At 39.1% G+C, this 19,978-nt stretch overlaps 1 protein-coding gene and 3 long non-coding RNA genes across 5 annotated transcripts; all 4 read left to right on the forward strand.

The window, feature by feature from the left end:
• The first annotated feature begins 558 nt into the window (after window positions 1-558).
• On the forward strand, window positions 559-19,466 carry LOC116042321. Its single transcript, XM_035994090.1, has 6 exons — window positions 559-614; window positions 728-1,069; window positions 1,214-1,255; window positions 18,831-18,941; window positions 19,051-19,085; window positions 19,230-19,466. Exons 1-6 carry the CDS (start codon window positions 569-571, stop codon window positions 19,350-19,352), a joined length of 699 nt encoding a protein of 232 aa, XP_035849983.1. The 5' UTR covers window positions 559-568; the 3' UTR covers window positions 19,353-19,466.
• LOC118493623 lies at window positions 4,376-6,116 on the forward strand. The gene is made up of 3 exons (XR_004895572.1): window positions 4,376-4,453; window positions 4,558-4,592; window positions 5,892-6,116. It is a non-coding gene; the product is annotated as an uncharacterized LOC118493623 (long non-coding RNA).
• On the forward strand, window positions 8,288-10,762 carry LOC118493622. 2 transcript variants are annotated; one of them, XR_004895570.1, is made up of 4 exons: window positions 8,288-8,330; window positions 9,171-9,212; window positions 9,307-9,341; window positions 10,641-10,762. It is a non-coding gene; the product is annotated as an uncharacterized LOC118493622 (long non-coding RNA). The 2 variants fall into 2 exon arrangements; XR_004895571.1 differs by lacking the exon at window positions 8,288-8,330 and adding an exon at window positions 8,817-8,842.
• LOC118493624 lies at window positions 13,026-13,921 on the forward strand. Its single transcript, XR_004895573.1, has 3 exons — window positions 13,026-13,079; window positions 13,250-13,591; window positions 13,836-13,921. It is a non-coding gene; the product is annotated as an uncharacterized LOC118493624 (long non-coding RNA).
• Window positions 19,467-19,978: the final 512 nt, after the last annotated feature.

Here is a 19,978-nt window from a genome sequence, read left to right on the forward strand (position 1 = left end):
ATTAAAAGATTGCCAATCAAATCTCAGACAATGGAAAACAATGTGGAAAACAATGTAGAAAACATGAAATATTGCATTTATGTTTATTTCAGGTATTAATGTGGAAACCTTTCCGTCTCATTGGTCAACACATATCTGATGTTTTCATCTGCCGCCGCAGCCAAGTGTAAACACTTTTTTGCAGTATTTCGACTTCTTTCAAGTTTCAACAAATGCTTTTTATGTAAATTGAAAAAAAGGAAAGGGCTTCAATAGAGGTGGAGAATGGGTCAGAAATCTGAAAAGGCATGAGGGTGTCTTAAATGATGTCTGTATATAACTGCAGGAGTCACTGATATGTTTTGTTAAAGTTTTTTATCTCATGTTGTATCAGACAGATAGCAAATATTAAAATAAGATGTTCCATGAATCAAATGTTCCGGAACTTAAATATATTATGTGCAAAGGCATTGCATTGATAGTTTGCTGTGAGCGGTAAGATGAAAGTCAAGACACCCCGCCTCTCCAAACTCCTTTATAAGAGCTCAGCGGTACAAACTATCTTTGCAGTGACACGTTTAAACGCACAATGAGGAGCATCACCTTGATAACAGCTTTACTTCTCTGCAGCCTCAGTAAGTACTGACACTCGGTTATTCTCAGCACTGAGATATTGTTGTTGTTACCAGTAAGTGCTGCATTATACACTCAGGGATAACTCTCTTTCTGTCTCTGCTGTTTGTTTCAGGCTGGATCTCTGTCTCAGCTTCTGAGTCTCACACTGTGGAGGTCCAGTCTGGTGGAAACGTCACTCTGATGTGCTCCAACATTTCCAGCACTCAAACTGAGACAGAATGGTTCAGACTGATCAACAGAACAAAGCTCAGCTGCATCTCTTCTATGTACTCATATGATGATGGCAAACCGTTTTGTGATGGATTTCAAAATGGATTTGAGATGAGCTCCAACATCTCTACTGTCTTTCTTAAAATCAAGAGAGTGGATTTATCTGACTCTGGACTGTATTTCTGTGGATTTTACATAAACGGACATACAGTCATCGCCAGTGCAACACATTTAAAAGTTCAAGGTAAGATTGGAGTTAAGCCTCAGAGATCTGTTTCCATCAAATTTATAGTTTATCTCACATTTATTGTCACAGTCGTATGAAAACAGCATGAAGACAAACAAGAAACCAATATGTGTCAAATTATGTCATTTATATGTCTTAAAGGTGACGGTGAATCTGATTTTGGAGTGGAGTTAAATACTGAAAGTAAGGTTCTCCTTTTTCATTATGCAAGTTACCACAGAGCCAGTAATTTCATTGGTAAAGTAAAGTAAATCTTAACCATCTCTTTTAAAAACTGTCTGTAATTTGTCTTGTAGAGGAGTCTGATTGGATGACAACCCTCATGAGTGTGTTCCTGGGTTTTCTGACTGTTCTGACTGTTTTCCTCACTATAGTCGTCATTGTTCTCGCTGTTAAAATCAGGAGACTCCAGACAGGTAAAGTTAATCTAATTTGATGCACATGAAGGATAAAGCCAAAGCAAAGTATATGGACAGTAATAATTAACTAATGAAACTTTTGTCTTTTTTCCATTGAGCTGTGAGTGAAGAACTGCAGCCAGAAAGAAACAAGGTGAACCCAGCATTAACTTACATAAACTGTGTTATGGTTTTAAAGATGCTAAACCAGAAGATATCTTGTAAGGAAAGAGAACAGGTAGCCTTCCTGCTAGTTAGAAAATGGTTATTTCAAAGTAAAATATAACCACTGTAGGATGCCTATGTCTAAATGGTGTTTGAACAACCAAGGTTTAATTTTCGTAGGTTTTTCGTAGTTTTAATTTAAATTGTGCTACACAGCTGGGATTCTATTAAAAATCATGTTTGTTCTTAGCTAAACTAAATCAGCTAAAAAAAACTGTTCCTTTGTGAAACTACCAACAAATTCACCAATTTCACAGATCTTCGGCAAATTCAGCTACAGAGTGTGTGTGATTCAGTGTGTGACTCTGAATACTCTGATTTACAGGATCTGGGCTCAGATGAACTGAACTACGCAGCTCTAAATTTCCAGGTGAAACCTAAAAGAGGCAGCAGGCCTGCATCAGAGAGAGAGATGGAGCCACATGTTGTGTATGCTGCCACCAGATAGACTCAGGAAACATCTGGAACTGCAGCTCAGACTGGAACTGATGCTTCATTAGGCTATATTAATCTGCTATTGTGTTTGTGTGTTTGGGTGGCAGGTGGAAGGATTCATTGGCAATAAATAAATTTGTGTCTGTTTTTACTGGCTTATGTGTCTCTCTCAGTCAAATTGTCTATCTTTTTATTTTCTATGAGAGGAAGAAGAGCATGATTCTTGTGTTATGGAGGAAGACACAGAAAGGACACTGATGGCTGCCAGACTTATTTACAGGGCGAGTGAAATGGTGTGTGGAGGGAGGAGTGAGTGATAAACATCACTTGTCTGACAGGAAGAGACAGCACAGTGTGGTCTGAGAACAACTGAGGTTAGGTTCATTACGTGTCTGAGGTCAACACTCTGTGGAAAGTATAAAAGGAAGCAGTGATACTAGCTTACTTGTTTATGAGAAAATTAAAACTGTTATATTTAGACTTCAACATCTGCAAAGAGGCCTGATACAACTGCTTCATTTTTGCCAGAGTACACTGCTCTCCATTTTATACATACTCAGCCATAATCTCAGGTTACACTCTCAACTATCAGGTTCCTGACATGTGTGCACTGAAACAGTTTCACTAGAGTGCAGGGGAGTCAGCTGGAATAAGAAAGTCATTTAGATAAATAGTTCTCCGAAATGTGTTTCTGAAAACATTTAATGCAAAAAATAGGCTGGAATGATTCTTGCTTCATTTCAGATCGACAACGATCAGTTTGAAAAGATTTTCATAACTTTTTGGGAGGCATTTGCATAAAGTAGCCTGGATTCAATTTTATGCAAATGAGGAGCGGGCAACTCGACGACCCGCTTCTCCAAAGTCCCCGCAACGTTACCAGAATGCATTGCATGGCTGCTCCCATTAAAAATGAATGGGAAGCTTGGAAATGTCACTTGACAATGGACGCGAACTATAATTACACGAACCACGACACAGCGCATTGAAGGAGTAATGAAGGACTGAATTGAAGGACTAATATCGTATATGTCTCCTCTACAACACCATGGATGACAAGAGATTCTCCTAGGAGATGGAAAAACACATGTTAACGTTATACGACACCACAGATCCTTTTTAAGGACAACGCCAGAAAAGAGAAGCCATGGACTTTAATTGTAGAGTGCTTGGAGTGGAAGGTAGATACTAGCTTAATAAACGCATGATTGTTATTTCAAGTACATGTAGAGAGCCTTTCAATGAGTCGGACAGCAAGACCCTCCACTTCTGAGACGCTCCCGGGATGGGTTGGTGCGTGCCGGAGGACGGAACAAAACCGTGGCTTAGCCAGAACGCGTCACTTCTGAACACCCCTCCTCTCTTAACTCCTTTATAAGAGCAGCGGTACAAACTATCCTTGCAGTGACACGTTAAACCGCACAATGAGGAACTTCACCTTTGTAACAGCTTTACTTCTCTGCAGCCTCAGTAAGTACTGACACTCAGTTATTCTCAGCACTGAGTTATTGTTGTTGTTGCCAGTAAGTGCTGCATTATACACTCAGGGATAACTCTCTTTCTGTCTCTGCTGTTTGTTTCAGGCTGGATCTCTGTCTCAGCTTCTGAGTCTCACACTGTGGAGGTCCAGTCTGGTGGAGACGTCACTCTGATGTGCTCCAACATTTCCAGCACTCCAACTCTGAGAGAATGGTTCAGACTGATCAACAGAGCAAAGCTCAGCTGCATCTCCTCTATGTACCCTGATAAAAACGCTTCATTCTGTGATGGATTTGAAAATGGATTTGAGATGAGCTCCAACATCTCTACTGTCTTTCTTAAAATCAAGAGAGTGGATTTATCTGACTCTGGACTGTATTTCTGTGGATTTTACAGGAAAAAAAATACAGTCATTTCCAATGCAATACATTTAAAAGTTGAAGGTAAGATATAAGTTAAGCATTAGAGATCTATTTTTCTCATCATATTCACAGTACATCTCACATTTATTGTCACAGTCGTATGAAAACAGCATGAAGACAAACAAGAAACAAATACGTATCAAATTATTTAATTTATATGTTTTAAAGGTGACGGTGAATCTGATTTTGAAAGAAAGACTGAAAGTAAGGTTTCCACTTTTCCACTGTGCAAGTAACCACAGATCCACTAATTTAAATCTTAACCATCTCTTTAAAAAACAAATCTGTCATTTGTCTTGTAGAGGAGTCTGATTGGATGACAACCCTCATGATTCTGTTCCTGGGTTTTCTGTCTGTTCTGACTGTTTTCCTCACTATAGTCGTCATTGTTCTGGCTGTTAAAATCAGGAGACTTCAGACAGGTACAGTTGATCTATAATATGATGCACATGATGGATAAAGCCAAAGCAAAGTATATTGTCAGTAATATTAAACTAATGAAACTTTTGTCTTTTTTTCCATTGAGTTGTGAATGAAGAACTGCAGCCAGAAAGAAACAAGGTGAACCCAGCATTAACTTCTATAAACTGTGTGTTATGGTTTTAAAGATGCTCAACCAGAAGATATCTTGTCATGAGAGAGAACATAAAGCCTTCCTGCCAGTTAGAAAATGGTTTTAAATAGTGCTGTCGGTTAAACGCGTTATTAACGGCGTTAACACAAACAAATTTTAACGGCGTCAATTTTTATCGCGAGATTAACGTTCTTTTTGGCCTAGCAAACTTTGTAGTTTTTTTCACGTTGTTGCAACAACTAGTAACGTTAGAAAAACTACAACACCACACCGGATCTAGCTAGACCGGAAACAAAACAACAGGCACGCTGCACACACTTGTTTGGGCCGGCCGATTCTGAATGGAAAGTTTACTTTTAAAAAGTTGCCAAATGGTTCCATTGACAAGACCAAAGTGATCTGTGTGTTTTGCCGTTGTGAAGTGAGCTATCATCGTAGCACGTCCAGTCTGAAATACCTTGATGGCCAAGCACACAGCTGATGTGAATTCTCCGCCCCCTCGTCAAAGCCGTTAGATTGTGTGAGAGATTATTTGCTCCAAGTGAGAATGTTAGTGTGGAAGTGAGCACTACAGTATATGCCAATGTTGTTTTCAATAAAAAAAATGTGCACAAAGCAAGCCGATCCACTTTTCCATGTTGATAAGAGCATTAAAATGAGAAAAAAATAATGGGACAAAAAGAAATCAAGGGACATTTAGAATAGATAAAAATGTGTGATTAATTGTGATTAATTGCGAGTTAACTATGACATTAATGCGATTAATCACTATTAAATATTTTAATCGTTTGACAGCACTAGTTTTAAAACAAAATTGAACCACTATTGAGGCCATTTTAGTTTGTTATATAATGTGGCCTATAGTATGTCCTGTAGTTTGAACAACCTCGGCATATTCATTTAACCCTTGTGTTGACTTCGGGTCACATTGACCCGTTTTAAATTTTTGTTTTAAATCAGAAAATATGGGACGTAGAAATAAGCGCTGAAAATGTGTAGAAGAAAAATTAAAAAATTTAAAACGTTGGAAAAAGCAAAAACAAACTGTGAAAAAAAGGCGTCAAAAACGTTGAAAAAAGTTTGTCTCTGAGTTTGTCTTAGTTTTAATTTAAATTGTGCAACACAACTGGGATTCTACTCCTAAGCATGTTTGTTCTTAGCTAAGCTGTGGTTAACACTCATTTTAGTTTAAACGATTCCTTTGTGAAACTATAAAGACATTTTATGGATTTTTTTTTGGCAAACTCAGCTACAGTGTGTGTGACTCTGAATACTCTGATTTACAGGATCTGGGCTCAGATGAACTGAACTACGCAGCTCTAAATTTCCAGGCGAAACCCAAAAGAAGCCGCAGGCCTGCATCAGAGAGAGAGCTGGAGCCACATGTTGTGTATGCTGCCACCAGGTAGACTCAGGAAACATCTGGAACTGCAGCTCAGACTGGAACTGATGCTTCATTATGTTAATCTGCTGATGTGTTTTTATGTGTGGGAGGAGTCTACTGCCAAAAAATTAATTTAGAACAATGTTTCTATTTGTTGTTTCTTCTGTCTTTCTCTGGGTCAAAGTGTTCGTCTTTCTTATTTTGTCTGAGAGGAAAAAGAGCATGCTTAATGTGTGATAGAGGAAGAGGCAGAAAGGACACTGATGGCTGCCAGACTTAGTTATAGGGCGGTTGAAATGGTGTGTGGAGGGAGGAGGGAGTGATACACATCACTTATCTGACAGGAAGAGACAGCACAGTGTGGTCTGAGAACAACTGAGGTAAAGATCATGAGGTCTTTGAATCAACGCTCTATGGAGAGTGAAAAAGAAAGTAGTGAAACTAGTCTACTTGTTTATGAAAAGAATTAAACTAGCTGTACAATTGCTAAAATCACTCATCCCTTTAAATAAACTCCCTTAACTACTTCATGTCATCATTTGCATTCAAAACTGTACAGAGAGGCCTAATACAACTGCTTCATTTTTTATTTTGTAGGCAAGTACAGTGGAATAAGTAAGTGGAAGTCTTTCCGAGCTAGGTACGTTAGCATGCTAACATGGTCACAGTATCAATGTTAATCAATGCATATCTGTACAAGATGTCATGACAATAGTTGTTGAGATATTTCAGTCTAGACCCAAGAGGTGGACTGATTGACCGGCTGACTGGCCTTGCCATCACTCAGGTCATGTCACCAGAGGACTATACTACGAATCAAGATCAACATGCCCTGGATTTCTTTCAGTTACCCAGCTTCACCAAACCTAACAACCGCGATCCCGCATAAGCTTAGTCACGATGGTGGTTAACAACTAGTTCAATCAACCCAGGATTTCCCAATGCAGCGGCGCGTGCGTTCACATAAAAGAGGCGGTGTTTGCACAGCACGACCAATCGGAAACATCTACAGAGCCGCATATTTTACATACGAAGAGCAAACTATAATTCTACATAAATATGAAGAACACAGACATGGCTTTACAGGCAAAACGTAATACAGTCGCTGCGTCCTAAAACAGGATGGAAAGCTGGCAAAAAAATAGCTGACGCTGTAAATGCATAAATCACAACGCTTATCAATATCACTTCTCCATCAGTCAGGCACCAGATCTGACCATAATTACACTTGTGCTTTCTATAAACTGTCGTTGCTTTAGCCTATTTTTTCAGTTGCAACCTGGCAGTGGTAAGCAATCGTGAGAGCAAATAAAAAAATATAAAAACATAATTCACACCGATGTGCGCTTTGGCAACACACGGCTCAAGAAGCTGACAAATAGCCTCGTAATTCCCTCCGCTCAAAATCTATATCTTTCATAAAAACACCCCTCAGGGAATGTTAACGGGGTTGTCGATCTCTAAATGTTTTAACTTTTATGAGCGCACCTCTCTCTCTCTCCGTGCACCAAGCTCCACCTGATCTTCTAAGAACGGTGACGCCGTTATCAATCGAGTATTGATTGGTCAGTAAGCGTTAACAACTGATCCACCGTCGTGATACACAAAACCCTGGGTTGAACCTGAAGTTACCTTGTTAACGCCAAATCTGGCTTCATAGTACAGCATCATCATAGATTTCAGCATCAACAGGAAAACTCCATAGTGTTGGGTTTTGAATCTTTGACACAAAGATGCAGAGTGAATGAACCCTTTAAAGGGCCCAAAAATTGAAAAAGAATCACTTTTTCTGGGATTTAGGGTGTTATTTGTGTCTCTGGTGCTTCCACACACATACAAACTTGAAAAAAAAAGTGAGATGCCTCACTCTGTATCTAAAACAGAGAGCTCAACACAGGGTGAAAAGAGGAGCTGCAGCAATGTGCAGTACAACAAAAATATGGTGTTTTTTGAAAATTAAACCACATAAACCTATTCTGGTACAACCTCTAAATACAATTATGAACCTGAAAATGAGCATAATATGGGCACTTTAACAACATTATATGGGAGCCGGTCCTTGGTAGAAGATCTTGTCATATTTCATGTCATACCAGACTGTTTGGGATTAGGTAAGAGTGCTTTAACGTGTATGACATAAGATCCAAGAAACAAACGTTTTGGAGCTTAAATATGTGCAAAAGCATTGCATTGGCCGGTCGCTGTGCGGAAGAAAAAAAAAGACACTCCGCCTCTCTACACTCCTTTATAAGAGCTCAGCGGTACAAGCTACCTTTGCAGTGAAACAAACACACAATGAGGAGCTTCACCTTGATAACAGCTTTACTTCTCTGCAGCCTCAGTAAGTACTGATACTTGGTTATTCTCAGCACAAAATCATCTAACAAATAACCCACCAGAATTTCAACTTTCAAATAAGAACTGAGTTATTGTTGTCGTTGCATTAATACAGTAAGTGCTGCATTATACGCTCAGGGATAACTCTCTTTCTGTCTCTGCTGTTTGTTTCAGGCTGGATCTCTGTCTCAGCTTCTGAGTCTCACACTGTGGAGGTCCAGTCTGGTGGAGACGTCACTCTGATGTGCTCCAACATTTCCAGAGTTATAACTACAACAGAATAGTTCAGAGTGATCAACAGAACTAAGCCCAGCTGTGTCTCCTCTATGAATCCATATGATGGCAAACCTTCCTTCTGTGATGGATTTCAAAATAGATTTGAGATGAGCTCCAACATCTCTACTGTCTTTCTTAAAATCAAGAGAGTGGATTTATCTGACTCTGGACTGTATTTCTGTGGGTTTTTCATAGGCAGACATACAGTCATTGTCAATGCAACATATTTAAAAGTTCAAGGTAAGATTGTAGATCTCCTTTTCTTATCATATTAACAGTGTATCGCACATGTATTGTCACAGTCGTATGAAAACAGCATAAAGACAAACAAGAAATCAATACGTGTCAAATTATTTCCTTATACTGTATATGTTTTAAAGATAACCGTTGATCTGATGGATACTGAAAGTAAGGTTCTCCTTTTTTGCTGTGCAAGTAACCACAGAGCCAGTCATTTCAATCTCAACCAACAACAACCCAACAGACTGTCATTCTACCATTAACCTAGAGGAGTCTGATGGAATGACAAACCTCGTGATTGTGATCCTGGGTGTTTTCCTCAATATAGTCGTCATTGTTCTGGCTGTTAAAATCAGGAAACTTCAGACAGGTACAGTTGATCTATAATTTGATGCACATGATAAATCCAAAGCAAAGTATATGGTCAGTAAAAATAAACTGATGAGTCTTGTTTTTCCATTTAGCTGTGAATGAAGAACTGCAGCCAGAAAGAAACAAGGTGAACCCAGCATTAACTTCTATAAACTGTGTGTTATGGTTTTAAAGATGCTCAACCAGAAGATATCTTGTCATGAGAGAGAACATAAAGCCTTCCTGCCAGTTAGAAAATGGTTTTAAATAGTGCTGTCGGTTAAACGCGTTATTAACGGCGTTAACACAAACAAATTTTAACGGCATCAATTTTTATCGCGAGATTAACGTTCTTTTTGGCCTAGCAAACTTTGTAGTTTTTTTCACGTTGTTGCAACAACTAGTAACGTTAGAAAAACTACAACACCACACCGGATCTAGCTAGACCGGAAACAAAACAACAGGCACGCTGCACACACTTGTTTGGGCCGGCCGATTCTGAATGGAAAGTTTACTTTTAAAAAGTTGCCAAATGGTTCCATTGACAAGACCAAAGTGATCTGTGTGTTTTGTCGTTGTGAAGTGAGCTATCATCGTAGCACGTCCAGTCTGAAATACCTTGATGGCCAAGCACACAGCTGATGTGAATTCTCCGCCCCCTCGTCAAAGCCGTTACATTGTGTGAGAGATTATTTGCTCCAAGTGAGAATGTTAGTGTGGAAGTGAGCACTACAGTATATGCCAATGTTGTTTTCAATAAAGAAAATGTGCACAAAGCAAGCCGATCCACTTTTCCATGTTGATAAGAGCATTAAAATGAGAAAAAAATAATGGGACAAAAAGAAATCAAGGGACATTTAGAATAGATAAAAATGTGTGATTAATTGTGATTAATTGCGAGTTAACTATGACATTAATGCGATTAATCACTATTAAATATTTTAATCGTTTGACAGCACTAGTTTTAAAACAAAATTGAACCACTATTGAGGCCATTTTAGTTTGTTATATAATGTGGCCTATAGTATGTCCTGTAGTTTGAACAACCTCGGCATATTCATTTAACCCTTGTGTTGACTTCGGGTCACATTGACCCGTTTTAAATTTTTGTTTTAAATCAGAAAATATGGGACGTAGAAATAAGCGCTGAAAATGTGTAGAAGAAAAATTAAAAAATTTAAAACGTTGGAAAAAGCAAAAACAAACTGTGAAAAAAAGGCGTCAAAAACGTTGAAAAAAGTTTGTCTCTGAGTTTGTCTTAGTTTTAATTTAAATTGTGCAACACAACTGGGATTCTACTCCTAAGCATGTTTGTTCTTAGCTAAGCTGTGGTTAACACTCATTTTAGTTTAAACGATTCCTTTGTGAAACTATAAAGACATTTTATGGATTTTTTTTTGGCAAACTCAGCTACAGTGTGTGTGACTCTGAATACTCTGATTTACAGGATCTGGGCTCAGATGAACTGAACTACGCAGCTCTAAATTTCCAGGCGAAACCCAAAAGAAGCCGCAGGCCTGCATCAGAGAGAGAGCTGGAGCCACATGTTGTGTATGCTGCCACCAGGTAGACTCAGGAAACATCTGGAACTGCAGCTCAGACTGGAACTGATGCTTCAATATGTTAATCTGCTGATGTGTTTTTATGTGTGGGAGGAGTCTACTGCCAAAAAATTAATTTAGAACAATGTTTCTATTTGTTGTTTCTTCTGTCTTCCTCTGGGTCAAAGTGTTCGTCTTTCTTATTTTGTCTGAGAGGAAAAAGAGCATGCTTAATGTGTGATAGAGGAAGAGGCAGAAAGGACACTGATGGCTGCCAGACTTAGTTATAGGGCGGTTGAAATGGTGTGTGGAGGGAGGAGGGAGTGATACACATCACTTATCTGACAGGAAGAGACAGCACAGTGTGGTCTGAGAACAACTGAGGTAAAGATCATGAGGTCTTTGAATCAACGCTCTATGGAGAGTGAAAAAGAAAGTAGTGAAACTAGTCTACTTGTTTATGAAAAGAATTAAACTAGCTGTACAATTGCTAAAATCACTCATCCCTTTAAATAAACTCCCTTAACTACTTCATGTCATCATTTGCATTCAAAACTGTACAGAGAGGCCTAATACAACTGCTTCATTTTTTATTTTGTAGGCAAGTACAGTGGAATAAGTAAGTGGAAGTCTTTCCGAGCTAGGTACGTTAGCATGCTAACATGGTCACAGTATCAATGTTAATCAATGCATATCTGTACAAGATGTCATGACAATAGCTGTTGAGATATTTCAGTCTAGACCCAAGAGGTGGACTGATTGACCGGCTGACTGGCCTTGCCATCACTCAGGTCATGTCACCAGAGGACTATACTACGAATCAAGATCAACATGCCCTGGATTTCTTTCAGTTACCCAGCTTCACCAAACCTAACAACCGCGATCCCGCATAAGCTTAGTCACGATGGTGGTTAACAACTAGTTCAATCAACCCAGGATTTCCCAATGCAGCGGCGCGTGCGTTCACATAAAAGAGGCGGTGTTTGCACAGCACGACCAATCGGAAACATCTACAGAGCCGCATATTTTACATACGAAGAGCAAACTATAATTCTACATAAATATGAAGAACACAGACATGGCTTTACAGGCAAAACGTAATACAGTCGCTGCGTCCTAAAACAGGATGGAAAGCTGGCAAAAAAATAGCTGACGCTGTAAATGCATAAATCACAACGCTTATCAATATCACTTCTCCATCAGTCAGGCACCAGATCTGACCATAATTACACTTGTGCTTTCTATAAACTGTCGTTGCTTTAGCCTATTTTTTCAGTTGCAACCTGGCAGTGGTAAGCAATCGTGAGAGCAAATAAAAAAATATAAAAACATAATTCACACCGATGTGCGCTTTGGCAACACACGGCTCAAGAAGCTGACAAATAGCCTCGTAATTCCCTCCGCTCAAAATCTATATCTTTCATAAAAACACCCCTCAGGGAATGTTAACGGGGTTGTCGATCTCTAAATGTTTTAACTTTTATGAGCGCACCTCTCTCTCTCTCCGTGCACCAAGCTCCACCTGATCTTCTAAGAACGGTGACGCCGTTATCAATCGAGTATTGATTGGTCAGTAAGCGTTAACAACTGATCCACCGTCGTGATACACAAAACCCTGGGTTGAACCTGAAGTTACCTTGTTAACGCCAAATCTGGCTTCATAGTACAGCATCATCATAGATTTCAGCATCAACAGGAAAACTCCATAGTGTTGGGTTTTGAATCTTTGACACAAAGATGCAGAGTGAATGAACCCTTTAAAGGGCCCAAAAATTGAAAAAGAATCACTTTTTCTGGGATTTAGGGTGTTATTTGTGTCTCTGGTGCTTCCACACACATACAAACTTGAAAAAAAAAGTGAGATGCCTCACTCTGTATCTAAAACAGAGAGCTCAACACAGGGTGAAAAGAGGAGCTGCAGCAATGTGCAGTACAACAAAAATATGGTGTTTTTTGAAAATTAAACCACATAAACCTATTCTGGTACAACCTCTAAATACAATTATGAACCTGAAAATGAGCATAATATGGGCACTTTAACAACATTATATGGGAGCCGGTCCTTGGTAGAAGATCTTGTCATATTTCATGTCATACCAGACTGTTTGGGATTAGGTAAGAGTGCTTTAACGTGTATGACATAAGATCCAAGAAACAAACGTTTTGGAGCTTAAATATGTGCAAAAGCATTGCATTGGCCGGTCGCTGTGCGGAAGAAAAAAAAAGACACTCCGCCTCTCTACACTCCTTTATAAGAGCTCAGCGGTACAAGCTACCTTTGCAGTGAAACAAACACACAATGAGGAGCTTCACCTTGATAACAGCTTTACTTCTCTGCAGCCTCAGTAAGTACTGATACTTGGTTATTCTCAGCACAAAATCATCTAACAAATAACCCACCAGAATTTCAACTTTCAAATAAGAACTGAGTTATTGTTGTCGTTGCATTAATACAGTAAGTGCTGCATTATACGCTCAGGGATAACTCTCTTTCTGTCTCTGCTGTTTGTTTCAGGCTGGATCTCTGTCTCAGCTTCTGAGTCTCACACTGTGGAGGTCCAGTCTGGTGGAGACGTCACTCTGATGTGCTCCAACATTTCCAGAGTTATAACTACAACAGAATAGTTCAGAGTGATCAACAGAACTAAGCCCAGCTGTGTCTCCTCTATGAATCCATATGATGGCAAACCTTCCTTCTGTGATGGATTTCAAAATAGATTTGAGATGAGCTCCAACATCTCTACTGTCTTTCTTAAAATCAAGAGAGTGGATTTATCTGACTCTGGACTGTATTTCTGTGGGTTTTTCATAGGCAGACATACAGTCATTGTCAATGCAACATATTTAAAAGTTCAAGGTAAGATTGTAGATCTCCTTTTCTTATCATATTAACAGTGTATCGCACATGTATTGTCACAGTCGTATGAAAACAGCATAAAGACAAACAAGAAATCAATACGTGTCAAATTATTTCCTTATACTGTATATGTTTTAAAGATAACCGTTGATCTGATGGATACTGAAAGTAAGGTTCTCCTTTTTTGCTGTGCAAGTAACCACAGAGCCAGTCATTTCAATCTCAACCAACAACAACCCAACAGACTGTCATTCTACCATTAACCTAGAGGAGTCTGATGGAATGACAAACCTCGTGATTGTGATCCTGGGTGTTTTCCTCAATATAGTCGTCATTGTTCTGGCTGTTAAAATCAGGAAACTTCAGACAGGTACAGTTGATCTATAATTTGATGCACATGATAAATCCAAAGCAAAGTATATGGTCAGTAAAAATAAACTGATGAGTCTTGTTTTTCCATTTAGCTGTGAATGAAGAACTGCAGCCAGAAAGAAACAAGGTGAACCCAGCATTAACTTCTATAAACTGTGTGTTATGGTTTTAAAGATGCTCAACCAGAAGATATCTTGTCATGAGAGAGAACATAAAGCCTTCCTGCCAGTTAGAAAATGGTTTTAAATAGTGCTGTCGGTTAAACGCGTTATTAACGGCGTTAACACAAACAAATTTTAACGGCATCAATTTTTATCGCGAGATTAACGTTCTTTTTGGCCTAGCAAACTTTGTAGTTTTTTCACGTTGTTGCAACAACTAGTAACGTTAGAAAAACTACAACACCACACCGGATCTAGCTAGACCGGAAACAAAACAACAGGCACGCTGCACACACTTGTTTGGGCCGGCCGATTCTGAATGGAAAGTTTACTTTTAAAAAGTTGCCAAATGGTTCCATTGACAAGACCAAAGTGATCTGTGTGTTTTGTCGTTGTGAAGTGAGCTATCATCGTAGCACGTCCAGTCTGAAATACCTTGATGGCCAAGCACACAGCTGATGTGAATTCTCCGCCCCCTCGTCAAAGCCGTTACATTGTGTGAGAGATTATTTGCTCCAAGTGAGAATGTTAGTGTGGAAGTGAGCACTACAGTATATGCCAATGTGTTTTCAATAAAGAAAATGTGCACAAAGCAAGCCGATCCACTTTTCCATGTTGATAAGAGCATTAAAATGAGAAAAAAATAATGGGACAAAAAGAAATCAAGGGACATTTAGAATAGATAAAAATGTGTGATTAATTGTGATTAATTGCGAGTTAACTATGACATTAATGCGATTAATCACGATTAAATATTTTAATCGTTTGACAGCACTAGTTTTAAAACAAAATAGAACCACTATTGAGGCCATTTTAGTTTGTTATATAATGTGGCCTATAGTATGTCCTGTAGTTTGAACAACCTCGGCATATTCATTTAACCCTTGTGTTGACTTCGGGTCACATTGACCCGTTTTAAATTTTTGTTTTAAATCAGAAAATATGGGACGTAGAAATAAGCGCTGAAAATGTGTAGAAGAAAAATTAAAAAATTTAAAACGTTGGAAAAAGCAAAAACAAACTGTGAAAAAAAGGCGTCAAAAACGTTGAAAAAAGTTTGTCTCTGAGTTTGTCTTAGTTTTAATTTAAATTGTGCAACACAACTGGGATTCTACTCCTAAGCATGTTTGTTCTTAGCTAAGCTGTGGTTAACACTCATTTTAGTTTAAACGATTCCTTTGTGAAACTATAAAGACATTTTATGGATTTTTTTTTTGGCAAACTCAGCTACAGTGTGTGTGACTCTGAATACTCTGATTTACAGGATCTGGGCTCAGATGAACTGAACTACGCAGCTCTAAATTTCCAGGCGAAACCCAAAAGAAGCAGCAGGCCTGCATCAGAGAGAGAGCTGGAGACACATGTTGTGTATGCTGCCACCAGATAGACTCAGGAAACATCTGGAACTACAGCTCAGAGTAAAACTGATGCTTCATTATGTTAATCTGCTGATGTGTTTTTATGTGTGGGAGGAGTCTACTGCCAAAAAATTAATTTAGAACAATGTTTCTATTTGTTGTTTCTTCTGTCTTTCTCTGGGTCAAAGTGTTCGTCTTTCTTATTTTGTCTGAGAGGAAAAAGAGCATGCTTAATGTGTGATAGAGGAAGAGGCAGAAAGGACACTGATGGCTGCCAGACTTAGTTATAGGGCGAGTAAAATGGTGTGTGGAGGGAGGAGGGAGTGATACACATCACTTATCTGACAGGAAGAGACAGCACAGTGTGGTCTGAGAACAACTGAGGTAAAGATCATGAGGTCTTTGAATCAACGCTCTATGGAGAGTGAAAAAGAAAGTAGTGAAACTAGTCTACTTGTTTATGAAAAGAATTAAACTAGCTGTACAATTGCTAAAATCACTCATCCCTTTAAATAAACTCCCTTAACTACTTCATGTCATCATTTGCATTCAAAACTGTACAGAGAGGCCTAATACAACTGCTTCATTTTTTATTTTTAAGTCTTTCCGAGCTAGGTACGTTAGCATGCTAACATGGTCACAGTATCAATGTTAATCAATGCATATCTGTACAAGATGTCATGACAATAGTTGTTGAGATATTTCAGTCTAGACCCAAGAGGTGGACTGATTGACCGGCTGACTGGCCTTGCCATCACTCAGGTCATGTCACCAGAGGACTATACTACGAATCAAGATCAACATGCCCTGGATTTCTTTCAGTTACCCAGCTTCACCAAACCTAACAACCGCGATCCCGCATAAGCTTAGTCACGATGGTGGTTAACAACTAGTTCAATCAACCCAGGATTTCCCAATGCAGCGGCGCGTGCGTTCACATAAAAGAGGCGGTGTTTGCACAGCACGACCAATCGGAAACATCTACAGAGCCGCATATTTTACATACGAAGAGCAAACTATAATTCTACATAAATATGAAGAACACAGACATGGCTTTACAGGCAAAACGTAATACAGTTGCTGCGTCCTAAAACAGGATGGAAAGCTGGCAAAAAAATAGCTGACGCTGTAAATGCATAAATCACAACGCTTATCAATATCACTTCTCCATCAGTCAGGCACCAGATCTGACCATAATTACACTTGTGCTTTCTATAAACTGTCGTTGCTTTAGCCTATTTTTTCAGTTGCAACCTGGCAGTGGTAAGCAATCGTGAGAGCAAATAAAAAAATATAAAAACATAATTCACACCGATGTGCGCTTTGGCAACACACGGCTCAAGAAGCTGACAAATAGCCTCGTAATTCCCTCCGCTCAAAATCTATATCTTTTATAAAAATACCCCTCAGGGAATGTTAACGGGGTTGTCGATCTCTAAATGTTTTAACTTTTATGAGCGCACCTCTCTCTCTCCGTGCACCAAGCTCCACCTGATCTTCTAAGAACGATGACGCCATTATCAATCGAGTATTGATTGGTCAGTAAGCGTTAACAACTGATCCACCGTCGTGATACACAAAACCCTGGGTTGAACCTGAAGTTACCTTGTTAACGCCAAATCTGGCTTCGTAGTACAGACCTCTGGACAGATTTCAGCATCAACAGGAAAACTCCATAGTGTTGGGTTTTGAATCTTTGACACAAAGATGCAGAGTGAATGAACCCTTTAAAGGGCCCATATTATGAAAAAAAATAAATCACTTTTTCTGGGATTTAGGGTGTTATTTGTGTCTCTGGTGCTTCCACACACATACAAACTTGAAAAAAAAAAAGTGAGATGCCTCACTCTGTATCTAAAACAGAGAGCTCATCACACAGGGTGAAAAGAGGAGCTGCAGCAATGTGCAGTACAACAAAAATATGGTGTTTTTTGAAAATTAAACCACATAAACCTATTCTGGTACAACCTCTAAATACAATTATGAACCTGAAAATGGGCATAATATGGGCACTTTAACAACATTATATGGGAGCCGGTCCTTGGTAGAAGATCTTGTCATATTTCATGTCATACCAGACTGTTTGGGATTAGGTAAGGGTGCTTTAACGTGTATGACATAAGATCCAAGAACCAAACGTTTTGGAGCTTAAATATGTGCAAAAGCATTGCATTGGCCGGTCGCTGTGCGGAAAAAAAAGACACTCCGCCTCTCTACACTCCTTTATAAGAGCTCAGCGGTACAAACTATCTTTGCAGTGAAACAAACACACAATGAGGAGCTTCACCCTGATAACAGCTTTACTTCTCTGCAGCCTCAGTAAGTACTGATACTTGGTTATTCTCAGCACAAAATCATCTAACAAATAACCCACCAGAATTTCAACTTTCAAATAAGAACTGAGTTATTGTTGTCGTTGCATTAATACAGTAAGTGCTGCATTATACGCTCAGGGATAACTCTCTTTCTGTCTCTGCTGTTTGTTTCAGGCTGGATCTCTGTCTCAGCTTCTGAGTCTCACACTGTGGAGGTCCAGTCTGGTGGAGACGTCACTCTGATGTTCTCCAACATTTCCACTGTTCCAACTCAGACAGAATGGTTCAGAGTGATCAACAGAACCAAGCCCAGCTGTGTCTCCTCTATGTATGGGTCTGATAGCAAACCTTCGTTCTGTGATGGATTTCAAAATAGATTTGAGATGAGCTCCAACATCTCTACTGTCTTTCTTAAAATCAAGAGAGTGGATTTATCTGACTCTGGACTGTATTTCTGTGGATTTTACATGGGCAAACATACAGTGATCGCCAGTGCAACACATTTAAAAGTTCAAGGTAAGATTGGAGTTAAGCCTCAGAGATCTGTTTCCATCATATTTACAGTTTATCTCACATTTATTGTCACAGTAGTATGAATCTGATTTTGGAGTGGATTCAAAGACTGACCGTAAGGTTTTCCTTTTTCACTTTGCAAGTGTCCACAGAGCCAGTCATTTCAATCTCAACTATCTCTTTTAAAAACAGACTCTGATTCTGTCTTTTGTCTCATAGAGGAGTCTGAAGGAATAATTGTGATCCTGGGTGTTCTGACGGTTTTCTTCATGATAGCTGTCATTGTTCTGTCACAGTAGTATGAAAACAGCATAAAGAAAAAACAGTAAATCAATACTGTATGTGTCACATTTCGTCATTTTGTTTTTTTAAAGCTACCGGTGAATCTGATTTTGGAGTGGATTTAAAGACTGAAAGTACGGTTCTCCTTTTTCACTTTACAAGTTACCACAGAGCCAGTCATTTCAATCTCAACTATCTCTTTTAAAAACAGATTCTAATTCTGTCTTTTGTCTTGTAGAGGAGTCTGATGGAATGACAAACGTCATGATTGTGATCCTGGGTGTTCTGACTGTTTTCTTCATGATAGCTGTCATTGTTCTGTCTGTTAAAAACAGGAAACTTCAGAAAGGTACAGACGTATCACTTGTTGCACGTTCAGTTGTATTACGTTTTAACAGACAAATCCACTGCTAAGTATTTGGTCAGTTAACTAATCAGACGTATGTTTTGTCACATAGCTGCTAAAGAAGAACTGCATCCTGAAAGAAACAAGGTGAAGTATTACAGTAGTTAACAATATATGTTTAACTTTGGTTTAAATTATTAACCCGGGCCAGTACAGATTCTACACTGCCTTCTGAAAAAAGTAGTTCCAGTGTGTGAGATATGTGATACTAAATACTTTATTGATCTACAGAATGTGGACTCTGATGATCTGAACTCTGCAGCTCTGAGGTTCCTTCCAAACACAACAAGGAACAGGAGGTCTGCATCAGAGAGAGAAGTGGAGACTCAGGTTCTTTATAGCGCCAGCAGATAGACACAAGCAGCAATAGGACTGCAACTCTCAGTGGAACTGATGCTCTATATTCATCTGCTGCAAGAGTCAATGGCAACAATCTTTTATTAAATAAAGTTCCTATACTCATGGTCAGTTTGCTTTTCTTTCCTTGTGTTTCTCTCTGTCTCTCTCTCAGCAAAAAGTCTCTGTCTCTCTCATTGTGTCTGCCTCCGATCTTTATCTGAGAGGAACAACATATCTGATGTTTGATGAGGAGGAGCCACAAAGACACCGATGATGATGATGAAGTCAAACTTAGTCATATGGAGAGGGGGGGAGGGCATCTCTTCACAGGAAGAGACAGCACAGAGTGGTCTGAGCACAACTGACATCAAAGTGACGAGCCCAGGCTAGCAAAGTATAAAAAGAAACAAAATCATATCAGCTTCTGTATTTGTACAGACTGGAAGTATAGTAAATAAATATATAAATATATAACTAGCGATAGAATGAACCAGCGCCCTGCAGTGACAAACATGTTCTGTATGAGTTCCATCACAGGAAGTCTTCAGCCATGACCACAAACACCAAATGACTCGCTGTTTTCAATAACCAAGAATAATGCTGCTTTAAAAACCTGTCATCACACCCCTGGTGCCTAGTTT

This window comes from Sander lucioperca, chromosome 17 (assembly GCF_008315115.2).
Source record: "Sander lucioperca isolate FBNREF2018 chromosome 17, SLUC_FBN_1.2, whole genome shotgun sequence".
Classification (NCBI taxonomy): Eukaryota; Metazoa; Chordata; class Actinopteri; order Perciformes; family Percidae; genus Sander; species Sander lucioperca.

What these genes read in the sequence shown, in the direction of transcription:
- LOC116042321 (XM_035994090.1), top strand. Translation starts at nt 569, where the DNA reads ATGAGGAGCATCACCTTGATAACAGCTTTACTTCTCTGCAGCCTCA. An exon ending in AACACATTTAAAAGTTCAAG is followed by an intron (nt 1,070 to 1,213) that starts GTAAGATTGGAG and finishes TATGTCTTAAAG; the next exon opens with GTGACGGTGAATCTGATTTT. An exon ending in AGTGGAGTTAAATACTGAAA is followed by an intron (nt 1,256 to 18,830) that starts GTAAGGTTCTCC and finishes TTTGTCTTGTAG; the next exon opens with AGGAGTCTGATGGAATGACA.